Source organism: Orycteropus afer, unplaced genomic scaffold (genome assembly GCF_000298275.1).
Source record: "Orycteropus afer afer isolate SDZICR_OR568_19922 unplaced genomic scaffold, OryAfe1.0 scaffold00016, whole genome shotgun sequence".
Lineage (NCBI taxonomy): Eukaryota > Metazoa > Chordata > Mammalia > Tubulidentata > Orycteropodidae > Orycteropus > Orycteropus afer.
In genome coordinates this window covers 5,821,403-5,839,506 of record NW_006921603.1, presented here as the reverse complement: position 1 = coordinate 5,839,506, position 18,104 = coordinate 5,821,403, and the positions used below count along the sequence as shown (strand labels likewise).

Genomic DNA, 18,104 nt, shown 5'->3' with positions numbered 1-18,104 from the left:
CCACAGGTGTGGGTTCAATTCCAGACCTGAAGGGCAGCTAGGGGCCATAGTCTCAGTGGTTCCACCACTGCCTGGATTCTTAAGCATTAAAACTTAAAGATACTTTAGTTATATAATTCTTTGTTATTAAAACAAGTCACCAACTAACTTAAAAGGAATTTTTTTTGAACAAATGTAAATGTATTATCTTGCTACTCCCTTGAACTTTATCCTGGTTATATCCTTTATGTGTGGCTGCAATCATGCAGATATTTGCTTATAGCTTCTTACTTTGAAATCGGTGCTTTTTCTTGTGCTTGACATACCATGAGTTGAGTCATCCTACATGATTTTGTTTTTGGCACTTGGATTTTCCCATCAGCAGTGAATGCTATTATTTAGAGTTTTGAGTTTCTCTCTCTATACTAACCCTTGATCTCCAAAGTGCCAGTGATAACAGAATCACATGGCAATCGCCTGTCAAATTTGTTCTCTAGTCATGATAACAGTGAGTCGGAACAAATTTGTTCTCTAGACATGATAACAGTGAGTCAGAACAAACTGTATTTTCCTTAAGGACCAAAAATTACGTTGCTTTATGGGATGATCACCTAATAAATATGGGATGAGTCAGGACCAGATAACTTTTTTCAAGAATTTTTTTTGGTGTCTGTTTTTTCCCGGAGCACTTGGTAAGTTTCTCCTATGCTTTCCCCTCCTCCACTCTTTCCTCTTTTCTTTTTCATTTTACTTTTCAAAATACTGTTTCTTTTGTGGGATGGGGAGAAAATAATAAAGAGATGGTTTATATTCTTATCCTCATATTAACAGGTATTGAGTGAGTACTGCTGGGTGAGGGGCAATGTGTTAAAATAACAAGCATTAAGTAATGAGTGAATAAGGTTATACCAAATTCACTCTATTTCTAAGCATAGCAACAGGACCATATTGATCATGAAAATATAATGACAGATTGTTCAGTTTCCCCACTCTTCAGTTCTACAAACATTCTTCAAAGAGTTCCTAATGTTTTTTGACATTTTCTTTCTTGATGAGAGTTTACAGAATTACGATGAATCTTGCTTTGTTTGTTTACTAGAACCTCAAACCAAACTCACTGCCATCAGAGTGGATTCCAACTGATGGCAACACTCTGGGTTTCTGAGGCACTAAATCTTTAGGGAAATAGATTGCTCTGTCTTCCATGGAACGGTTAGTGGGTTTAAACCAGCAACCTTCTGGTTAGCTTTTGAAAGGCAACTTTATTTTTTAATTTCAGTGTGTTTAGGTATTCTGAGATTTTCAAGTACTTCTGATAAAAAGGAAGGTATCCTGATCAAACCTGGTAAGATTTCCTAAGGCAGCGTGTTTTATCTTCCCTCTGTCCATCCAACGTCTGCTCTCCGTCTGTCCGGTCTATCCAAATCGTGGTGCCAAGCAGATGGTGCCTGGGGCTTCCTTCTTTGTGTCCTGGCTTTGACTACCTGGCTCATACCTTCCTTTGGGGGAAATAAAGTAGAAAGGTAATTTGTTTTATGGCTCAAATAAAAAACCAGGACTAAGGCTTAGATTGAGATAATCCATCTAGCATGGGGAGAAAGTGGCAGTGAGTAGAAGCCAGAATGAAGGCTTGATCCTTACCTATAGTGCGTAGCTCCTTCTTTGATAATCAGAGCATTTATGCATGTTGTCAGTATGCTGTATCTGATCCTTTATTAAATAAAATTTTATTTTTTTTGTAATTTTCTCTGAAGCTATATTAGATACAGTATCTTGTCTTTCATCCTCATTTGTGTGTTTACACTTACGAGGATCTGTGGCCAGTTGGAAAAAGGATAAGCTGGGGTTTTATGTTTTGGTTTTATGTTTATGTAGTGTGTTTGGCCATGTTAGATAGACCTTAACAGGCATTGGTAATACTGGTAATTCTGTTTTCATTCAGGGATCCTGAAAGTGGCATTTTTTATTTAATGGGCTTTGCCAAGAAATAAGTGACTATGATGTTGTTATGTGCCATTGAGTCGGCCCTGACTCATAGTGACCCCTCCTTGGGTTGCCGAGGCAGTATCACTATGGAAGTTGATTGCCCAACCTTCCTTCCGAGGAGTGGCTGGTGGGTTTGAACCGCCAGCCTTCTGGTTAGCAGTCAAGTGCCTTAGGCACTATGCTACCAGAGCTCCTTGCCAAACAAAGCCTTAGCTGCCCACAAATAGGATGGGTCACTTATTTTAGGAGGATCCCCCCCTCCTTTTTTTTGCTGTGTTTTCCTGGGTAGAAAGAATATAACAAAGAAAAAAAGATGCTCTCTAAACCCCCAAAAGACCCCAAGCAAAACAAACCAGTTTTCACCCAGTTGATTCCAACTCTTGGCAACCCCATGTCTGCAGAGAAGAACTGCACTCAATAGGATTTTTGAGACTGTGACCTTTGGGAAGCAGATTGACAGGTCTTTGGAGGAGCCTTGGGATGGGTTCGAACAACCAACCTTATGGTTAATAGTCAAGTGCTTAACTGTACCGCCCAAGGACTCCTTCTTTGAACTACAGACCCTGCTAATTTTCAGTGTCCCCCCCCATTGGGGTATAACTCGCATACTTTAAAATTCATCCTTTTAATGTATATATTTTGCATATTCATAAGATTGTTTCAATTCTAGAACATTTTTCACACTACCGAAAGAAACCCCATACCCATTAGCAGTAATCTCTAACCCCCCATCCACCCTAGCGTTAAATAGCCACTAATCTACTTCTATTATCAGGGTAGGGGCTCTGGTGGCGTAGTGTCTGAGGCATTTGACTGCTAACCAGAAGGCTGGCGGTTCAAACCCATCAGCCACTCCTCGGAAGGAAGGTTGGGCAATCTACTTCTGTAGTGATACCACCTCAGAAACCCAAGGAGGGGTTGCTATGAGTTGGGCCTGACTCTATGGCAGTGTGTTTGGTTTTGGTTGGTTTATATCAGGGTAGGTTTTTTTTTTTTTTAAAGTTAAAAAACAACAACAACAACACTGAAATCTGTTGTCTATTTAACTTAATTGTTACATGAGGGTGTTGGGGTGGGGGTAACTCTTAGGGTCCAGCCTCTTATTTTCAACTTATTTCTAGGCTCGTGTGTAAGAGGGAAGGGAAGGTGGTAGTTTGAGCCTCTGTCTGGTTCACTTTTACTGTTTATGATTAAATTTACCAATGGCCTAAAATACTAAATGTGGGTTATGTGTGCAAGAAGTTAAGTCTGGTTGATAATAAAGCACCCTTTCATATGTATGGCAAACACCCTTGTGAATTCTAAATCCAGAATTGCCAGCAAAAGCACTGTAGTTGCTCTCGACCTTTCTTTTCTATAACTTTTAGAATAATCAGCATTCAAATCATATAGGACTTTGTCAGTCAAAACCAGAAAAACAGGTAGCTTGAACAGATTGTAGGCTTGATATATGTGTCAAATATGCCCTAAATAAATGCTTTGGATTCCTGCCCATTGCACTAGTATGAGAAGTATGGAGATCTTGAAGTATGTAAGTTTTGAAGAAGCGTTGGGATTAATTTAAAGGGGGAGGGGAAGTACCATCTACAACAGTTTCTCTTGACTGTAGTGGAAACAGTAAGGCATTGAGAAGTGCGAGTGAAACGTGAACTGTGTAAGGGAATCAGGGGGGATGGAGAGACTGCTCACTTGACGTCCTTGGCTGGTAATAAAAATTTATTAGCTGAGTGATGTGTTCTTTGTTGCTCAATCCTCCTGGCCTATCCCAGAATGGTATTTTAAAGAACTCCTTCCAAAGCTACCACCTCATGTAGCATGCTTTCTCAGTCTAAGCTATACACACAGTCCTCTTTTTTAGAATTCCTGGCAAGTGGTTCCAGGGATTGGTAGACTTCCTCTAAAGTTGCTGTAACTGAGAGCAGGGATTGTGGAATCCACAGAAACCATGGATCTAGGGTGTGGGTGTGGAGGGAGCTGGTGACTGTGTTGTTGTTGTTGTTATGTGCCATCAAGTCGGCCCCGACTCATAGCGACCCCTCCTTGGGTTTCCGAGGCAGTATCACTACAGAAGTAGGATTGCCCAACCTTCCTTCCGAGGAGTGGCTGGTGGGTTTGAACCGCCAGCCTTCTGGTGAGCAGTCAAGTGCTTTAGCCACTATGCTACCAGAGCTCCTGGTGACTATGTACAGGAACCTAAACCACCAGAGCTGGGAGTGGTTGTCGGACCTCTCTATAATAAAGGGTGGTCATTGTTTAATACAGGTGCCCCTTTCTGTCCTGCACTTCTGGCCCTCTTAGTCTCCGGGTTCATGTAGCTCTCCCTCACTTGGCAGATAAAATGGGAATGTTTTATGTGGGATCAATGCATCAAAATGTTGCACTTTAAAAAGTGCTTTGAATAGAGTTGAGCCCATTTGAAACAAGTAAGCTCTTTCTAAGGAGCTCTGGTGGCATAGGGTCTAAGGCATTTATTTGACTGCTAACCAGAAGGTTGGTGGTTCAAATCCATCAGCCACTTTGAGGAAGGAAGATTGGGCAATGGACTTCTGTAAAGATTCACTGCCTCAGAAACCCAAAGGGGGTTGCTATGAGTTGGAATCGACTCAGTGGCAATGAGTTTGGTTTTTTGTTTGGAAGCTCTTTCTAGGAAGATTAATTTCTTTAAGCATTGTTAGTTTTTTCTGTTAAAAATTTTGAGGGGTATCTACAGAAGAATATTTTCATCTTTTTTGAATTATGTCAGGCCCTCTTTTCTCCTGTATTTTTAAAATCCAGTAATGCCTTTCCTTGCCCTTCTCCCCAAAAAATTCCTAGAAGGGAAATAAATAAAAGATAAAACTCTTTTCATGCACCTTTACCCCTTACCCCCTAGATTTCTACTATCTTATCCATTTAGTGGGAGCTCTAGCAGCATAGTGGCTCAGGCACTTGACTGCTAACCAGAAGGCTGGAGGTTCAAACTTACCAGCCACTCCTTGGAAGGAAGACTGGGTATGCTTCCGTAGAGATTGTTGCTGTTGTTGTTAAGTGTCGTCGAGTCGTTTCCGACCCATAGCGACCCCATGCACAGCAGAACGAAACACTACCCGATCCCGCGCCAGCCCCACAATCCCTGCCATACTCGAGCCCATCATCGCAGCCACCGTATCAATCCATCTCCTTGAAGGCCTCCCCCTCTTTCGTCGACCCTACACCCTACCAAGCATGACATCCTTCTCCAGGGAATGGTCCCTTCTTACAACATGACCAAAATAGGTGAGATGAAGTCTGGCCATTCTTGCTTCCAAGGAGCATTCTGGCTGCACTTCCTCCAGGACAGATCTGTTAGTTCTTTTAGCAGTCCATGGTACTTTCAGCATTCTTCGCCAGCACCACAGCTCAAAAGCATCAACTCTTCTTCGGTCTTCCTTATTCATTGTCCAGCTCTCACATGCATACCAGGAGATTGGAAATATCATGGCTTGTGTCAGGCACACCTTAGTCCTCAAGGAGATATCCTTGCTCCTCAGCACTTGAAACAGTTCCTTCGCAGTTGACTTCCCCAATGCTACACGTCGTCTAATGTCCTGACTGCTGCTTCCGTTGGCATCGATTGTAGAACCAAGCAACGTGAATTCCTTGACAACCTCAATCTTCTCTCCATTTATTGTGATGCTGCTCATTGGTCCAGTTGTGAGGATTTTTGTTTTCTTTATGTTGAGATGTAATGCATACTGCAGACTGTATTCTTCAACCTTCATCAGTAGGTGCCTTAAGTCATCCTCACTTTCAGCAAGCAAAGTTGTATCGTCTGCATATCTCAGGTTGTTAATGATTCTTCCTCCAATCCTGATACCACATTTTTCTTCATATAGTCCAGCTTCTCGGATTATTTGCTCAGCATATAGACTGAATAAGTGTGGAGAAAGGATACAACCCTGACGCACTCCCTTCTTGATTTTAAACCATGTAGTGTCCCCTTGTTCTGTTCGAACGACAGCCTCCTGGTCAAGGAGAGATACCATAGAGATACCACCTTGGAAATCCAGGATGGGTGGCTGTGAGTCAGGACTGACTTGACAACAGTGAGTTTAGCCATTTACTGTATTTTCTTTTCGGTCACTATTCAATGGATATATAAATGTATCCGTGTGTATATATATGTCTTTTCTAACAGCATATCCAAACCATTTCAGTGACATCCTAAACAGGTGACATGATTTTACTTTTAAATGAATTGAACTTCTGCTCCAATTGCCTAAATATTTTAATTACAAACCTTTGAGATGTAGTGACATGCAGGGAGTGGTCACAAATTGATGCATATACCACAGAATTGGACCCATATTCTGTATTCTAGTTCTTGATTTGGGGTTCCTGCTTAAAAACTACAAAATGATCTTTGATGATTTCTTTAAAGTATCACTTTAAGAATGAGGCGTTGGTGGTTCAGTGGTAGAATTCTGGGAGACCTGGGTTCAGCTTTTGGCCAGTGCACCTCATGTGAAGCCACGACCCGTCTGTCAGTGGAGGCTTAGTGTGTGGCTATGATGCTGAACAGGTTTTAGTGGAGCTTCCAGCCTAAGACGGACTAGGAGGAAAGCCCTGGTGATCTAGTTCTGAAAACCCTATGGAGCACAAAGGTCTGATCTGTGACTGATCATGAGGATGGCACAGGACCTAGCAGTGTTTCATTTGTTGTACTTGGCATTGCTGTGAGTTGGGGGCTATCTCATTGGCAGCTAGCAACAGCATCACTCCAAGAAGAGGTTAATACATAGTACAGGGAGGCCTTTGGGATAGGGGTAATCTTCATTTTTATATTATTGCTGAGTTCTTCTGGTTTGTGCTTCATGGGCTTCATAATTAAAAATAGAGCTCTAATTAAAATAGGTGCTCTCTTTGGAATTAAAGAACTATATTTCAATTAGCAAGTGTCCTGTTTCCTTACCATGCGTTTTGTTTTTTTCTCTTAATTTGTCTTTAAACAGCAAGCCAGGGCTGAACAAGAAGAAGAATTCATCAGTAACACTTTATTCAAGAAAATTCAGGCTTTGCAGAAGGAGAAAGAAACCCTTGCTGTAAATTATGAGAAGGAAGAAGAGTTCCTCACTAATGAGCTCTCCAGAAAATTGATGCAGGTAAATTATCTTTTCTATTCTCTCATTCCCTGCCTATTTTCCTCTGTAGGGGGAAAAAAAAGAAATCGACTTTGATAGAGCACTTTGCTTGAAGCATTTGCTGATGAATTTGTAGCTAAGGTTCTTTGGAGGTTAAAAATACCCAGGTAAAGATGGCAGCAGCATGAAACTCAAAGCTGTCATGCCGTAGCTAATCTTTTAGGTAAGGTAAGACATTTTGTACCCTGAGGACTTCAAAAAATTATTGGGGAGCATGAGGCCTTATCATAGGAGAGATGAATGCAGTATGCAGCAATCGAAAAATATGGGGATTAACACCAAATGTGAGGTTTCTTTGTCCATTTGTGTGGTTTTTATAATGAATCCATCATTAGCAGCCAGAATTGGTTCTTTTGTACTAAATTATATGAAGTTGAAATGTCACTTTCAGGGAGGAAATAAGTATCTGTGATAATTAAAATTACACACAGCCAACTATATTCCTCGGAGTGAATAATATATCACTGAACAAATATTAGACTGATGCTAAAATGGATGACTTAATGTTAGTCGCTAACAGTATATGGAAAACACCACACAAAACACATAGGATGACTTGATCTCTGTGGTTCGGTGGCTCATTTCTCCCCAAAAACTTACTAGTAAAGTATAGAAGAGAAACATGTTCAGGAGAAATATTTTGTTGGTTACTTAGTATGAATTTAGGAATAAGTGGGATATTAATTAAATTGTCATTCATTATTTAATGTGATTCGTCCGAAACAGTGAACAGATATAAAATCATCTCGCACCACTGAATAGTATTTTAATTTGGTTGAAATATCATATTTTAGTCTGAGTTTGAAAGGATATTTAAGTCTCTTTAAAAACTTCTTGAATTCATATCTTACCTTTTAACATAGGTGATCCTGTATTATAATCAGGGCTTCAAACTAGTTCTACCCCCAGCTCAGAATTTACATTTCCACCCTACACACATTAAATCAGAAGCTACATTTTAACAAGATGCCGGGATGGCTCTTAAGGGGATCTGTAAGAATCACCTGAGGATCTTTTTAAAATGTAGATTCTGATTCATTACACCTGGGCTGGAAAGGCAAATTCTCAGCAGGGGGTCAAACCAGAATCAACTGGTTCAAAACTTTACATATAGCAGAAGACTGGATGCTTTGGTATAAAAACATTTATATAGTGGGCCAGAGACATTTTACCCATCTTTTATTGTCATTTGTTTACTTAATTACTGAGTAAAGATACTATTACAGGTGTGTAAACATTTTTGATTTATGTACTAGTTTTTGAAATGTGAAAACTAGAGTTGCCCTGGCATTACTATCTATCAGATTTTGGGCAAGGTTTCCACACTGAAACTTTTTGTTTATTCTTGTTCACTCTGAGTTAGAGAAAAAATGAGGAGAGAAGAGGTTAGTTTGACCTTTGACTATATTTTACCTTAGCAGCGTTAGATGATTTATTCTGCATGTTGCTTCTAGCAATAAAAGGATGTAATTATGATTTGTTTTCCAGTGTTTAGTATGTAATCAGATGTTCTAATTTTTAACACTGCAAGAAATGTTTTTTCTTTTCAATTTATGTGTGAGTCTTTGACCAAAGTATAATGTAAAGCAATCAGACCCTACCCAGATTGTGCTTTTTTTCTATATAAAGACTCATCTTCAGTGGAAAAAGGTTGTGTAATTTATAATTGGACTCTCATTTCGTTTATTATATAGCCCACTTATTTTCCAAGGACATTGATGGTCCTTAAAATAAGGTACTAAATAAGAGTGAAAACAAAAGAGCTATGAACAACAGAAAAGGAATTTGGTTGTTTAATACAATTGGCATAAGAAGGCTTGAGCTTAAAATTTAAACTCTGAGCATCCTAGAAATAAAGCTATAGCCTGGAGAAAGGTGGTGTTATCCCCCCCTCCCCCATTAGTTCTTATGGGAGCTCTGGTGGCGTAGTGCCTAAGGTGTTTGACTGCTAACCAGATGGCTGGAGGTTCAAACCCACCAGCCACTCCTCGGAAGGAAGGTTGGGCAATTTATTCCGTAGTGGTACAGCTTCGGAAATTCAAGGAGGGGTCTCTGTGAGTCCGATCCTACTTGATGGCAGTGAGTTTGGTGTTTTTATAGTTCTTATATCTAAAACAATAGTTCTTTACTGAGTTGCTGTTAAGAGTGTTGGAAAATTTTAGTAAATGTGTAGTGGTGATGATGGTTGTATAACATGAATGTAATTGATGTTTCTGAATTGTTCACATAAAAAATGTTGAAATGGCAAATGTTTTGTATGTATTTGTACTGCTATAAAGAAAAATATAATTCTAATTGGTCAGGAGGAAAAAACAAATAATTAAAAACCTTAAAAAAATAAATTGGAGGGGTAGATCTTTTTAAAGAGACTGAATAGTATATAAACTAAATAGCAAGATAAATTGGATTTTTTGTGTATCAAATCAGTATATAATGTAGCACTAGTCTTCATGACATCATGTCTTATTTTTGCCCTCAGTAAAAACAAAGGGGGTAGTTCAAAGGTGTGATTCTGTGAAGGTATATTTAGGGAGCTCTAGATAGAAGTGCCTAGGCACTTGACTGCTAACCAGAAGGCTGGCAGTTCAAACCCACCAGCTACTCCTCAGAAGGAAGATTGGGTAATCTACTTCCATAGTGATACTGCCTCAGAAACCCAAGGAGGGCTCACTATGAATCGGGTCGACCTGATGGCACATAACAACAGCAACAACAACAACAGATGGGTGAGTAAGCACTTGATGTCCTGTCTTACAGAATCTGGACAAATCAATGGTTATCATATCCTTCAGACAATCCTTCATGAATCTCAGCTTGGTTCTTAGGTTTTTGAAAGGAGATAAATAGCAGGTTGTGTGAGATTAAGGTCTCTGGCAAATTCCAGAGCTCTTTTTTTTTCTCTGGCACTATTATAGTTGATCGCTTTAGATACGAGGTAGCACAACATGAAATAAACACCCAAGAACCTACTTTTTATTATTGTGCAGGAGGTTGACTACTGACTAGTAAGACATTGTCTTAAAAAGAACCTTCTAGTACTTTTGCTGAGTCTAGCACTGTCCTGCATTGGAACTAAATTCAGCTCTGGAGTTTCTTGAAGAGAAGGTATAGTTTAATCATAATTTATCATCTAAAATTCACAAGAAATGTTTTGTGTATAAAAGTCTTCATCAGTATTTAATACAGCATTTACATAAGAAAAAAGCCTAAAAGACTATTCTCCAAAAATATTAATGATATGCTTGGGTGATGAGTTTATAGGTTATATTAATTTTTCTTGTACCCGTTTACTTCCAGTTTTCTAGTAGCAGTATTAATTGCTTTTATAGCTAGAAAATACCTTATTTCTTTAAAAGGAAATTTAAAAATCTGACGCCTTTTTTGTCCTTCCCTTTTGAAATTTCCTTCTGCATCACTGACTTTGAGAGCTCAGAGTCCTGCTGCCTTAGTGTATCTGTATGCCGTGGAGAGCAATGCATTGAAAGCCCCTGTAGTGTACGCTCGCTTGCCATTGATAGAAGATTCTGAACTGTCCATATCATTAAGATCTAGTATAATCAGTATATCTAATATAATCTAGTATAATCAGAATGCTCTAAAGATTAGTGTAGCTGTCTTGTGAGTCTTTATTTGATTTACTGTACTGGCCCTGAGTTATAAAACTTTTTTTTTTTTTTTTTTTAATTTCTAGTGTCTCTGGTAAGTGCTGGCCACCAGTCACCAATGGCAACCAGAAGACCTGCCCTTGCTAAGATTAATATGGTTTAGCTCTTGTAAATTTCCCCACCTGCTTTCATGCATCAAGTTCACTTCCTGTTCTTTGGGAAACCTATCAGCTTGTTCAACTGTTGCCTACACTCTTAACCAAAAATTAATGAGCCCCGCCCCACACACACACACCCCAAATAGGACTGGGATGAGAGCAACTGCATATTGGATCTCTGAATGTTTTCAATCAAATTCAAGTTTCAAATTTCAGACCTTAAAATAACAAATAGACTTGTAATATTGTACTTTTGATTCACTTATTAAATTAGATCTGGTCCTCTGAAAATAATACCACCATAGGTATTAGAAATTACTGTACCATATCCTTATGAAGGGGATGCATTGTTTGATTGATTGATTGATTGTGATTTGGATGAAAATTTACAGAGCAATTTACTTTGTCTCATGACATTGACTACAATTTACCCCAATGCAACAGCTCCCCTCCCACTTCCTCCTGATAGTTACATCTTCCCTGTGTCCATCCCTCCATGCACTCCTGCCTCCTGAGCTGTCTCCCTGTGCATAAACAGCCCTTCTTTCTCCCATGATTGTTCTCTCCAAGGAGTGTATCTACCTCAGGTAAATAAATGTTCAACTCATATGCCTGTCTTTTGTTTGGCTGGAAGCCACCGGTGTGGGTTCAATTCCAGACTTGAAGGGCAGCTAGGGGCCATAGCCTCAGTGGTTCCACCAGGTTCTATCACACCAGCAAACCTGCCCCCCCTGCCTTTTTTTTTCCCAAATGATTTTGAGTTTTGTTCCACATTGTTCTCTCTATATATCCAGGATCTCCTATCTAGATCTCCCTCCAAGTGGTTGACAGTGGTAGCCGGGCACCATCTAGTTCTTCTGGTCTCGTGGTCATATAGGCTGTGGATTGCTGTGGATTGCATGGTGTACCAGTTGCTAGGACTAATTGTTTTGACGAATCTTTGGTTTTCTTCATTCTTCTTTGCTCTGGGTGATGAGAGACCCATCTAGATGACTGCTTGCAAGCTTTTAAGATCCCATCGCTACTTGCCAAAGTAGGAGGTAGAACAATGTTTTGTGTAATATGTTATGCCAATTGAGCTTGATGGCGAGGGGACACATTCTTATCAATCATTGAAAGTCTGTTTTTTGGATCTTTTCCCAAGCAACACATTTTTTTTTCTCTCTCTCTGTCTCTCTCTATCTCTCCATCTCTCTATTATTGACTCAGTCCCTGAGGTTAGAATATCTCCTGAAATTAAAGCAGTTGAAGCTTCCTAGCATCTATGGCAAGATTGATATATGGAAGAAAGGAAGGAAGTTGTGGGCGAAACCACTGTTGCAGCTGCCACTACCCAAAGATTTATAGCAGAAGAGTATCATGCCACAGCATTATTCTTTCATCTCTGTTTGCACAGGAATAAAACTATGAGGAAGAATTTTAATAAGTCTCTGAATCTGCTTGCTCATCTGGACAGAAGGCCTCATTTGCCCTCTTTCTCCCCTGTCCACAATTTTGGAGAAGTAGTTTCTCCTTCCAACGTCATATTAATGGGTTCCATTTTTTGTCCAGGGAAGCATAACTTCCCTGGAGCTCTGGTGGCATAGTGCCTAAGGCATTTGACTGCTAACCAGAAGGCTGGAGGTTCAAACCCACCAGCCACTCCTCAGAAGGAAGGTTGGGCAATTACTTCTGTAGTGATAATGCCTTGGAAACCCACCCAAGGAAGGGTCTCTATGAGTCGGCTCCAACTCAACAGCAGTGGGTTTTTTTTTTTGTAATGTTTCTCTAGCCCCAAAGAGGGTGTATCTCTGGGTAGCATAGCATGTCCACTGAGATTAGAAATAAGTCTGGATACTGAATTCCCGTTTTTTCTAGCATGTAGACCAGAATCAAAGGCTATTTGTTTCTCCCAAACTTCCCAAGTCACCAAGATGGCCATGGAATCATTTTGTTTGTACAGGTAGCAAAATCACATGTCAGGGTGATAAATATGTGTAGAACTCTGTTTAATGAATTTGTAGGCCACCTAGATTGAGACTGCCATGTATACATTCAGATGAAAACTTGGTTCTTCCCATGGTAGGGGATAAAAGATCTTGAAATATTTATTAAAGTGGTTGGGAGTTCTGGTGGCATAGTACCTAAGGCATTTGACTGCTAACTAGAAGGCTGGCAGTTCAAACCCACCAGCCACTCCTCGGAAGGAAGATTAGGGAATCTACTTCCGTAGTGATACCGCCTCAGAAACCCAAGGAGGGGTCACCATGAGTCAGATCTGACTCAATGTCAGTGAGGTTTTTTTTTTTTTTTTTTTTTAATTAAGGTGGTTAGAACTGGGCTCTTTTGCCTTTTAGTTCCTCAGGGCTATTGACATCAGTTAGAGAAATTTGCTATCACATCATAGCTTACAAAGTAGTTGGACAGAGTTATTTATTTATGTTTATGTTATTTTTCATTCTAAATTGTCTAAACCTTAGCTTCATCTGTTCTTTGCTTCTTTTCCAAGGGACTTGCATGTAGCTTTCACAGAGCATCTGTAAAGAGCTCCTGGGCTGTTTTCAATGCAGTTTAAGTGCTGTATCCACCAGTGGCCAATGCATAGTCCAGAATTCTGTGGTTAGTAGCATGCCAAAAATTTCTCAGTTCAACACAATTTGCATTATGATTATAAAACACAATAAACTTGAAGCAGTTCTTCGGGCTTGAGAAATCACTGAGTATTTCCTAAAGCATGCATGCATGTCTGTGTTAATATTATGTCTAGATTCCCAAAAATGGAAGGACTTAGAAGCTTCCCTTGATGACTTATTTGACATAACATGTGAGAAAATGCAGGTAGAGGGAAAATAAAGGTAGAAATAATAAAGTGAAGCTGAGCTGAGAGGTTGCTTTTTTTCTAGGGTGGATGGAAAGCACCATTACATCTAGTTGAAAAGATGAATCTTGGCTTTTGAAGGATATGTGGCTCCATTGTAGATGCTCTTTAGCAATCACTACAAATTGCTTTTCAAATGACTTTAAAACTCTGTAGTTAGAAGTTGCATTTCATGGTTAGGTTCTTTAGTATTTTCAGAATAATTTACAGATAGTAATTACCTTAAAATCCTGAGTTATATTCTGCTGCTGATGATCTTCACCCTTTTCCCTCTTAATTCATAAGCTAAGAAAGATGAGGCTTTTTAATTTCCAGTATCTCAATGTAGAATGACTTCTTTGGGCTAAACACTCTCTTTCTCAGAAGAAGAAACTGCAAGTCTTTATACAATGGATTTTCAATACAGAAGCTCTAACACCAGAGCCTAAAGGACTTGTTTGTCTATTTGTGGAGCATCGTTTTTTAACCTTCTTCCTAAGCATATTTCTCTAAAAGTATTAATGCTTTTAGTGGCTTCATGCTATTGGAAATCTAGGAAACTCATATTTAGCCCTTTAGGTATACTGAGTGGATGGGAAGCCAGATGTTGGATTGGACCCATCTATTCAAAAGTTAGGGCTGGTGTCAAAGGGGCAGGGAGGGCACATCTCCTGACCTCCTCTAACCCCACAAGCGGAAGACAGAATCACCATCAGCAGCCCAAGGCCTATCTCTGCAAGGCCAGACATGCTGCCTCCCTCCAGCCATTTCACCAACCCTGACACCAGCTGTTCCTCCCACAGCACCCACCACCTCTCTGCTGGGTTCAGTAATTTGCTGCAGTGGCCACACACAACTTACAGATTATGGGGTTTATTAGGGAAGCACCAGGCTACAATTCGAGCTCAGAAACAATGCTCAGTCTCAGCCCTCTGTCTCTCAGCCAGTAGTCTCTCCCAGTCTCTGTCCCAGCAGGGGTGTCTCTCACTGTCTCTTTCTCAGCAGTATGTGTCTCAGGAATGCATAGCTCTCAGCAGCACGTCTTTCTCAGCCAGCAGTCAGAGAGACTCTGCCTCTAGGGAGGGTTCCTTTTGAGCCTGGCAGAGTGGCCAAACTAAACAATCATAACATCAGCATTCTAAGTACGTGAGAGAGAGCGAACTTCCCAGAACATTGCTTTGTGCCACTCGCAACAGAAATACCCCAAGTGGATTACTTTAACAATCAGGAGCTCCTCAGTTGCTCACAGCAAATTCCACCATGGAGTTTACAGAGACTTATGGCTAGAAAAGCCATACCAGATAATTTACTACACCCCAGCTGAACTTTAGTTCTCAGCACTGAGAATACTGACAAGGAACTACAATAAAAAATAAATAATTTTCTGAAAGGACCTAGCAATTTTTCCTTTATAGAAGTTACATATGTCTTCCTCTCTAGGAAATGACAGATAATTCAGAGAAAACTTACTGAAGAGAAATAAAAGCTAAAAAAAATGCTTTTCAATTTTTTAAAAAACATCAAAGAAGTAAAAAGAAGATGAAGAACTATTGGGCTGAGATCTGGGGGAGACTGGGAATCAAGAGAGGATCAGGACCCATTGCTGAGAGCATTTGCTAGTAAGAAACAGCTAAGAGTGTGCTTTGGTAGTTTTGTGGAGCTAGGGTTATAGAAGTCAAAGGTCAGGCTAACCAAAAGTAGAGAGTCTGATAAATCACCTCCAACTTTAAAGTGGAATCATAAAATCTTCACCCTCAAGATAAGAGTGAACCAGTTTTGCATCATTGGAGTGAACATGAAGGTTTGAGTTTGGATAAAGGTATACCTAAACATATGCTATCAGGCAGAAAATTTTTTTTTTCTAGAGGAGAATATTTTCTAGGTCCTAAGTTTCACCTACAAATAACTTAAACTACAGTGGGCAGCACACAATCAGAGAGAGGTAGGCACATCAAAATACGAGATTCCATGAAAGTAAACCGGCAACAATTACAGAACAGAGAAGGACTTCACAGATATTTCCAATATTTGGCATAAACTACAAAGCAACTATATTTACTGTACTTACCGAGATATAAGCCAAGCTTGAAAGCTTCATCAGGAAACTGGAAGGTGTAGAGAAGGACATTCATATTTGAAAAATAATCCAGAAAGTCTATAACCAAAAAATACGATAGTCAAGAACTCATTTAATAGCATAGATACAATTGAAAAGAACGTTTGTAAACTGGAAAATATTGCAGAAGAAGCTGTCCAGAATGCAGCCCAGTATGATAACAACATGCAAAATACAGAATGATTAACAGACATGGAAGGTACAGTGAGAAGTGTTGATACTTTTCATTGGAGTTATAGAAAGAGAGGAAAAGGAATAGGATGAATGCAGTATTTGAAAAGATGACAAATGAAGATTTCTCAGAGCTGATGAAAGACAATAGTCCAAGAAACTTATTAAATCCCAACCAGGATATGGCTGTATCTGAGAAAATCAGAGTGAACATTCAATATCCCAAAAACAAAGGGAAACTTTTTAAAGCAGCCAAAATAAAAAGACATACTACCTTTTGAGGAGTGACAAGACTAATGACAGACTTCTCAACAGCAAAATGAAAGCCAGAAGGCAGTGAAATAATATGGGTAAGGTGTTGAAAAGAAAGCACTTTTAACGTGATATTTTATATCCAACAAAAATGTTTTTTAAGAGCAAAGCTAAACTAAGATATTTAAAAAAAAAAAAAAAAAAACCAATTTACTATCTATACTAGAATAAATTCTCAAAGATACATATCAAGGATAGAAATTGATCACAGATGGACTGTCAGGAATACAGGGAGGAATTTAAGAGCAAAGTGATATTTTATATCTGTATGTGTAATTATATACATTATAATTAAGTTTAACTGTAAGTACCAATAGCATGTATTTGGGAAGGGGAATTAATTACAGTTAGGATGTTTTAAGGTCTTGTGTGTCCAGGCAGAGAGTAAAAGTTTTAATTTATGTGAAATTTTAATACACACATGCTTGCAATATCTAAGATAACCACTAAGATAATGAAGTATATGACAAAGAATTGTTGCTGTTGTTATGTGCTGTGGAGTTGGACCCGACTCATAGCGACCCCTCCTTGGGTTTCCAAGGCAATATCACTACGGCAGTAGATTGTCCAACCTTCTTTCCAAGGAGTGCCTGGTGGGTTTGAACCGTCAGCCTTCTGGTTAGCAGTCAAGTGCCTTAGGCACAGCGCCACCAGAACTCCTATGACAGATAATAGAAGGGGAGAAAAATGAAAGGATAATCACTTCTTGAGAAGGTAGGAAAAACTAGAAAGCACAGGCTAAGATGGCTGTTTCAACTTAAATATAGCAACTCAGGAGAAAAATGACAAAAGACTTCAACAGGCTCATGACATAGATGCATAACCAAATGGCTGATAAGGAAATATAAAAGTACACAACCTCACTAGTAATCAGGAAAGACGACTTTAAACCACAACAGGACATTACTAGGGAAATTTCGTGGACTGCTGGTGGGAATGGAAGTTGTTACAACCATTTTGAAAACAACTTGACATTACCACCAGCTGCTCCAACAGGAGAAAGATATGGCAGTCCACTTCCGTAAAGATTTATAACCTTAGAGAGACCCTATGAGGCAGTTCTGCTGTGTCCTATGGGGTAACTATGAGTTGGATTTCACTCTACGGCAGTGACTTCGGGTTTTTGAATAGAAAAAAAACCAAAACCAAACTCACTGCCGTTGAGTTGATTCCGACTCATAGCGACCCCCTTTGGGATTCTGAGGTGGCAAATATTTATGCAAGTAGATTGCCCAGTCTTCCTTCCACAGAGTGGCTGGTGGGTTTGAATTGCCAACCTTCTGGTTAGCAGTCAGATGCCTTAGATATTTGAAAGATGCCATGCAATAATCATTAAAATGCCAGAGTGAGTGGACATAGTATGCTGAAGGCATGTGGGAATTTTCTGTAGAAGATGTCTTTTGAGTCATTCCCCCAGATTCCATAAGTTGGGGTGAGGTATTCAGGCACCCTGGGCAGACGGCACAGTGTGGGCAGAGGTGAGGAGGTTGGAAGCATACGGTAGCTTCTGAATCAGTGGACTCTGTGATTATCATGGTTTAAGGCTATAAGCTCTGAGACCACAGTGACCTTTAACAGTCTTTGGCCAGCATGATAGGTTTAACTTTTTACTCTACTCTTTAGAAACAGACTTTAGCTATGTGTTGGATTGCATTTGCTAAGTCTGTGGTTAGCCCCATCCACTCTTTGTTTGCTATCAGCCTGGACCTCGCAGGCATTTACTTTTGTCTTCCCTGGAGTAGCATAGTGCCTAAGGCATTTGACTGCTAACCAGAAGGCTGA

General features: G+C 39.7%; 1 protein-coding gene across 1 annotated transcript in view; it reads left to right on the top strand.

Moving 5' to 3' along the window:
• CCDC6 (coiled-coil domain containing 6) overlaps window positions 1-18,104 on the top strand; it is a 169,134-nt gene that overhangs the window by 68,970 nt on the left and 82,060 nt on the right. Inside the window, exon 2 of the mRNA XM_007958930.2 lies at window positions 6,936-7,085. Coding sequence (XP_007957121.1) covers window positions 6,936-7,085 — 150 coding nt within the window. The remainder of the gene's footprint in view (window positions 1-6,935; window positions 7,086-18,104) is intronic.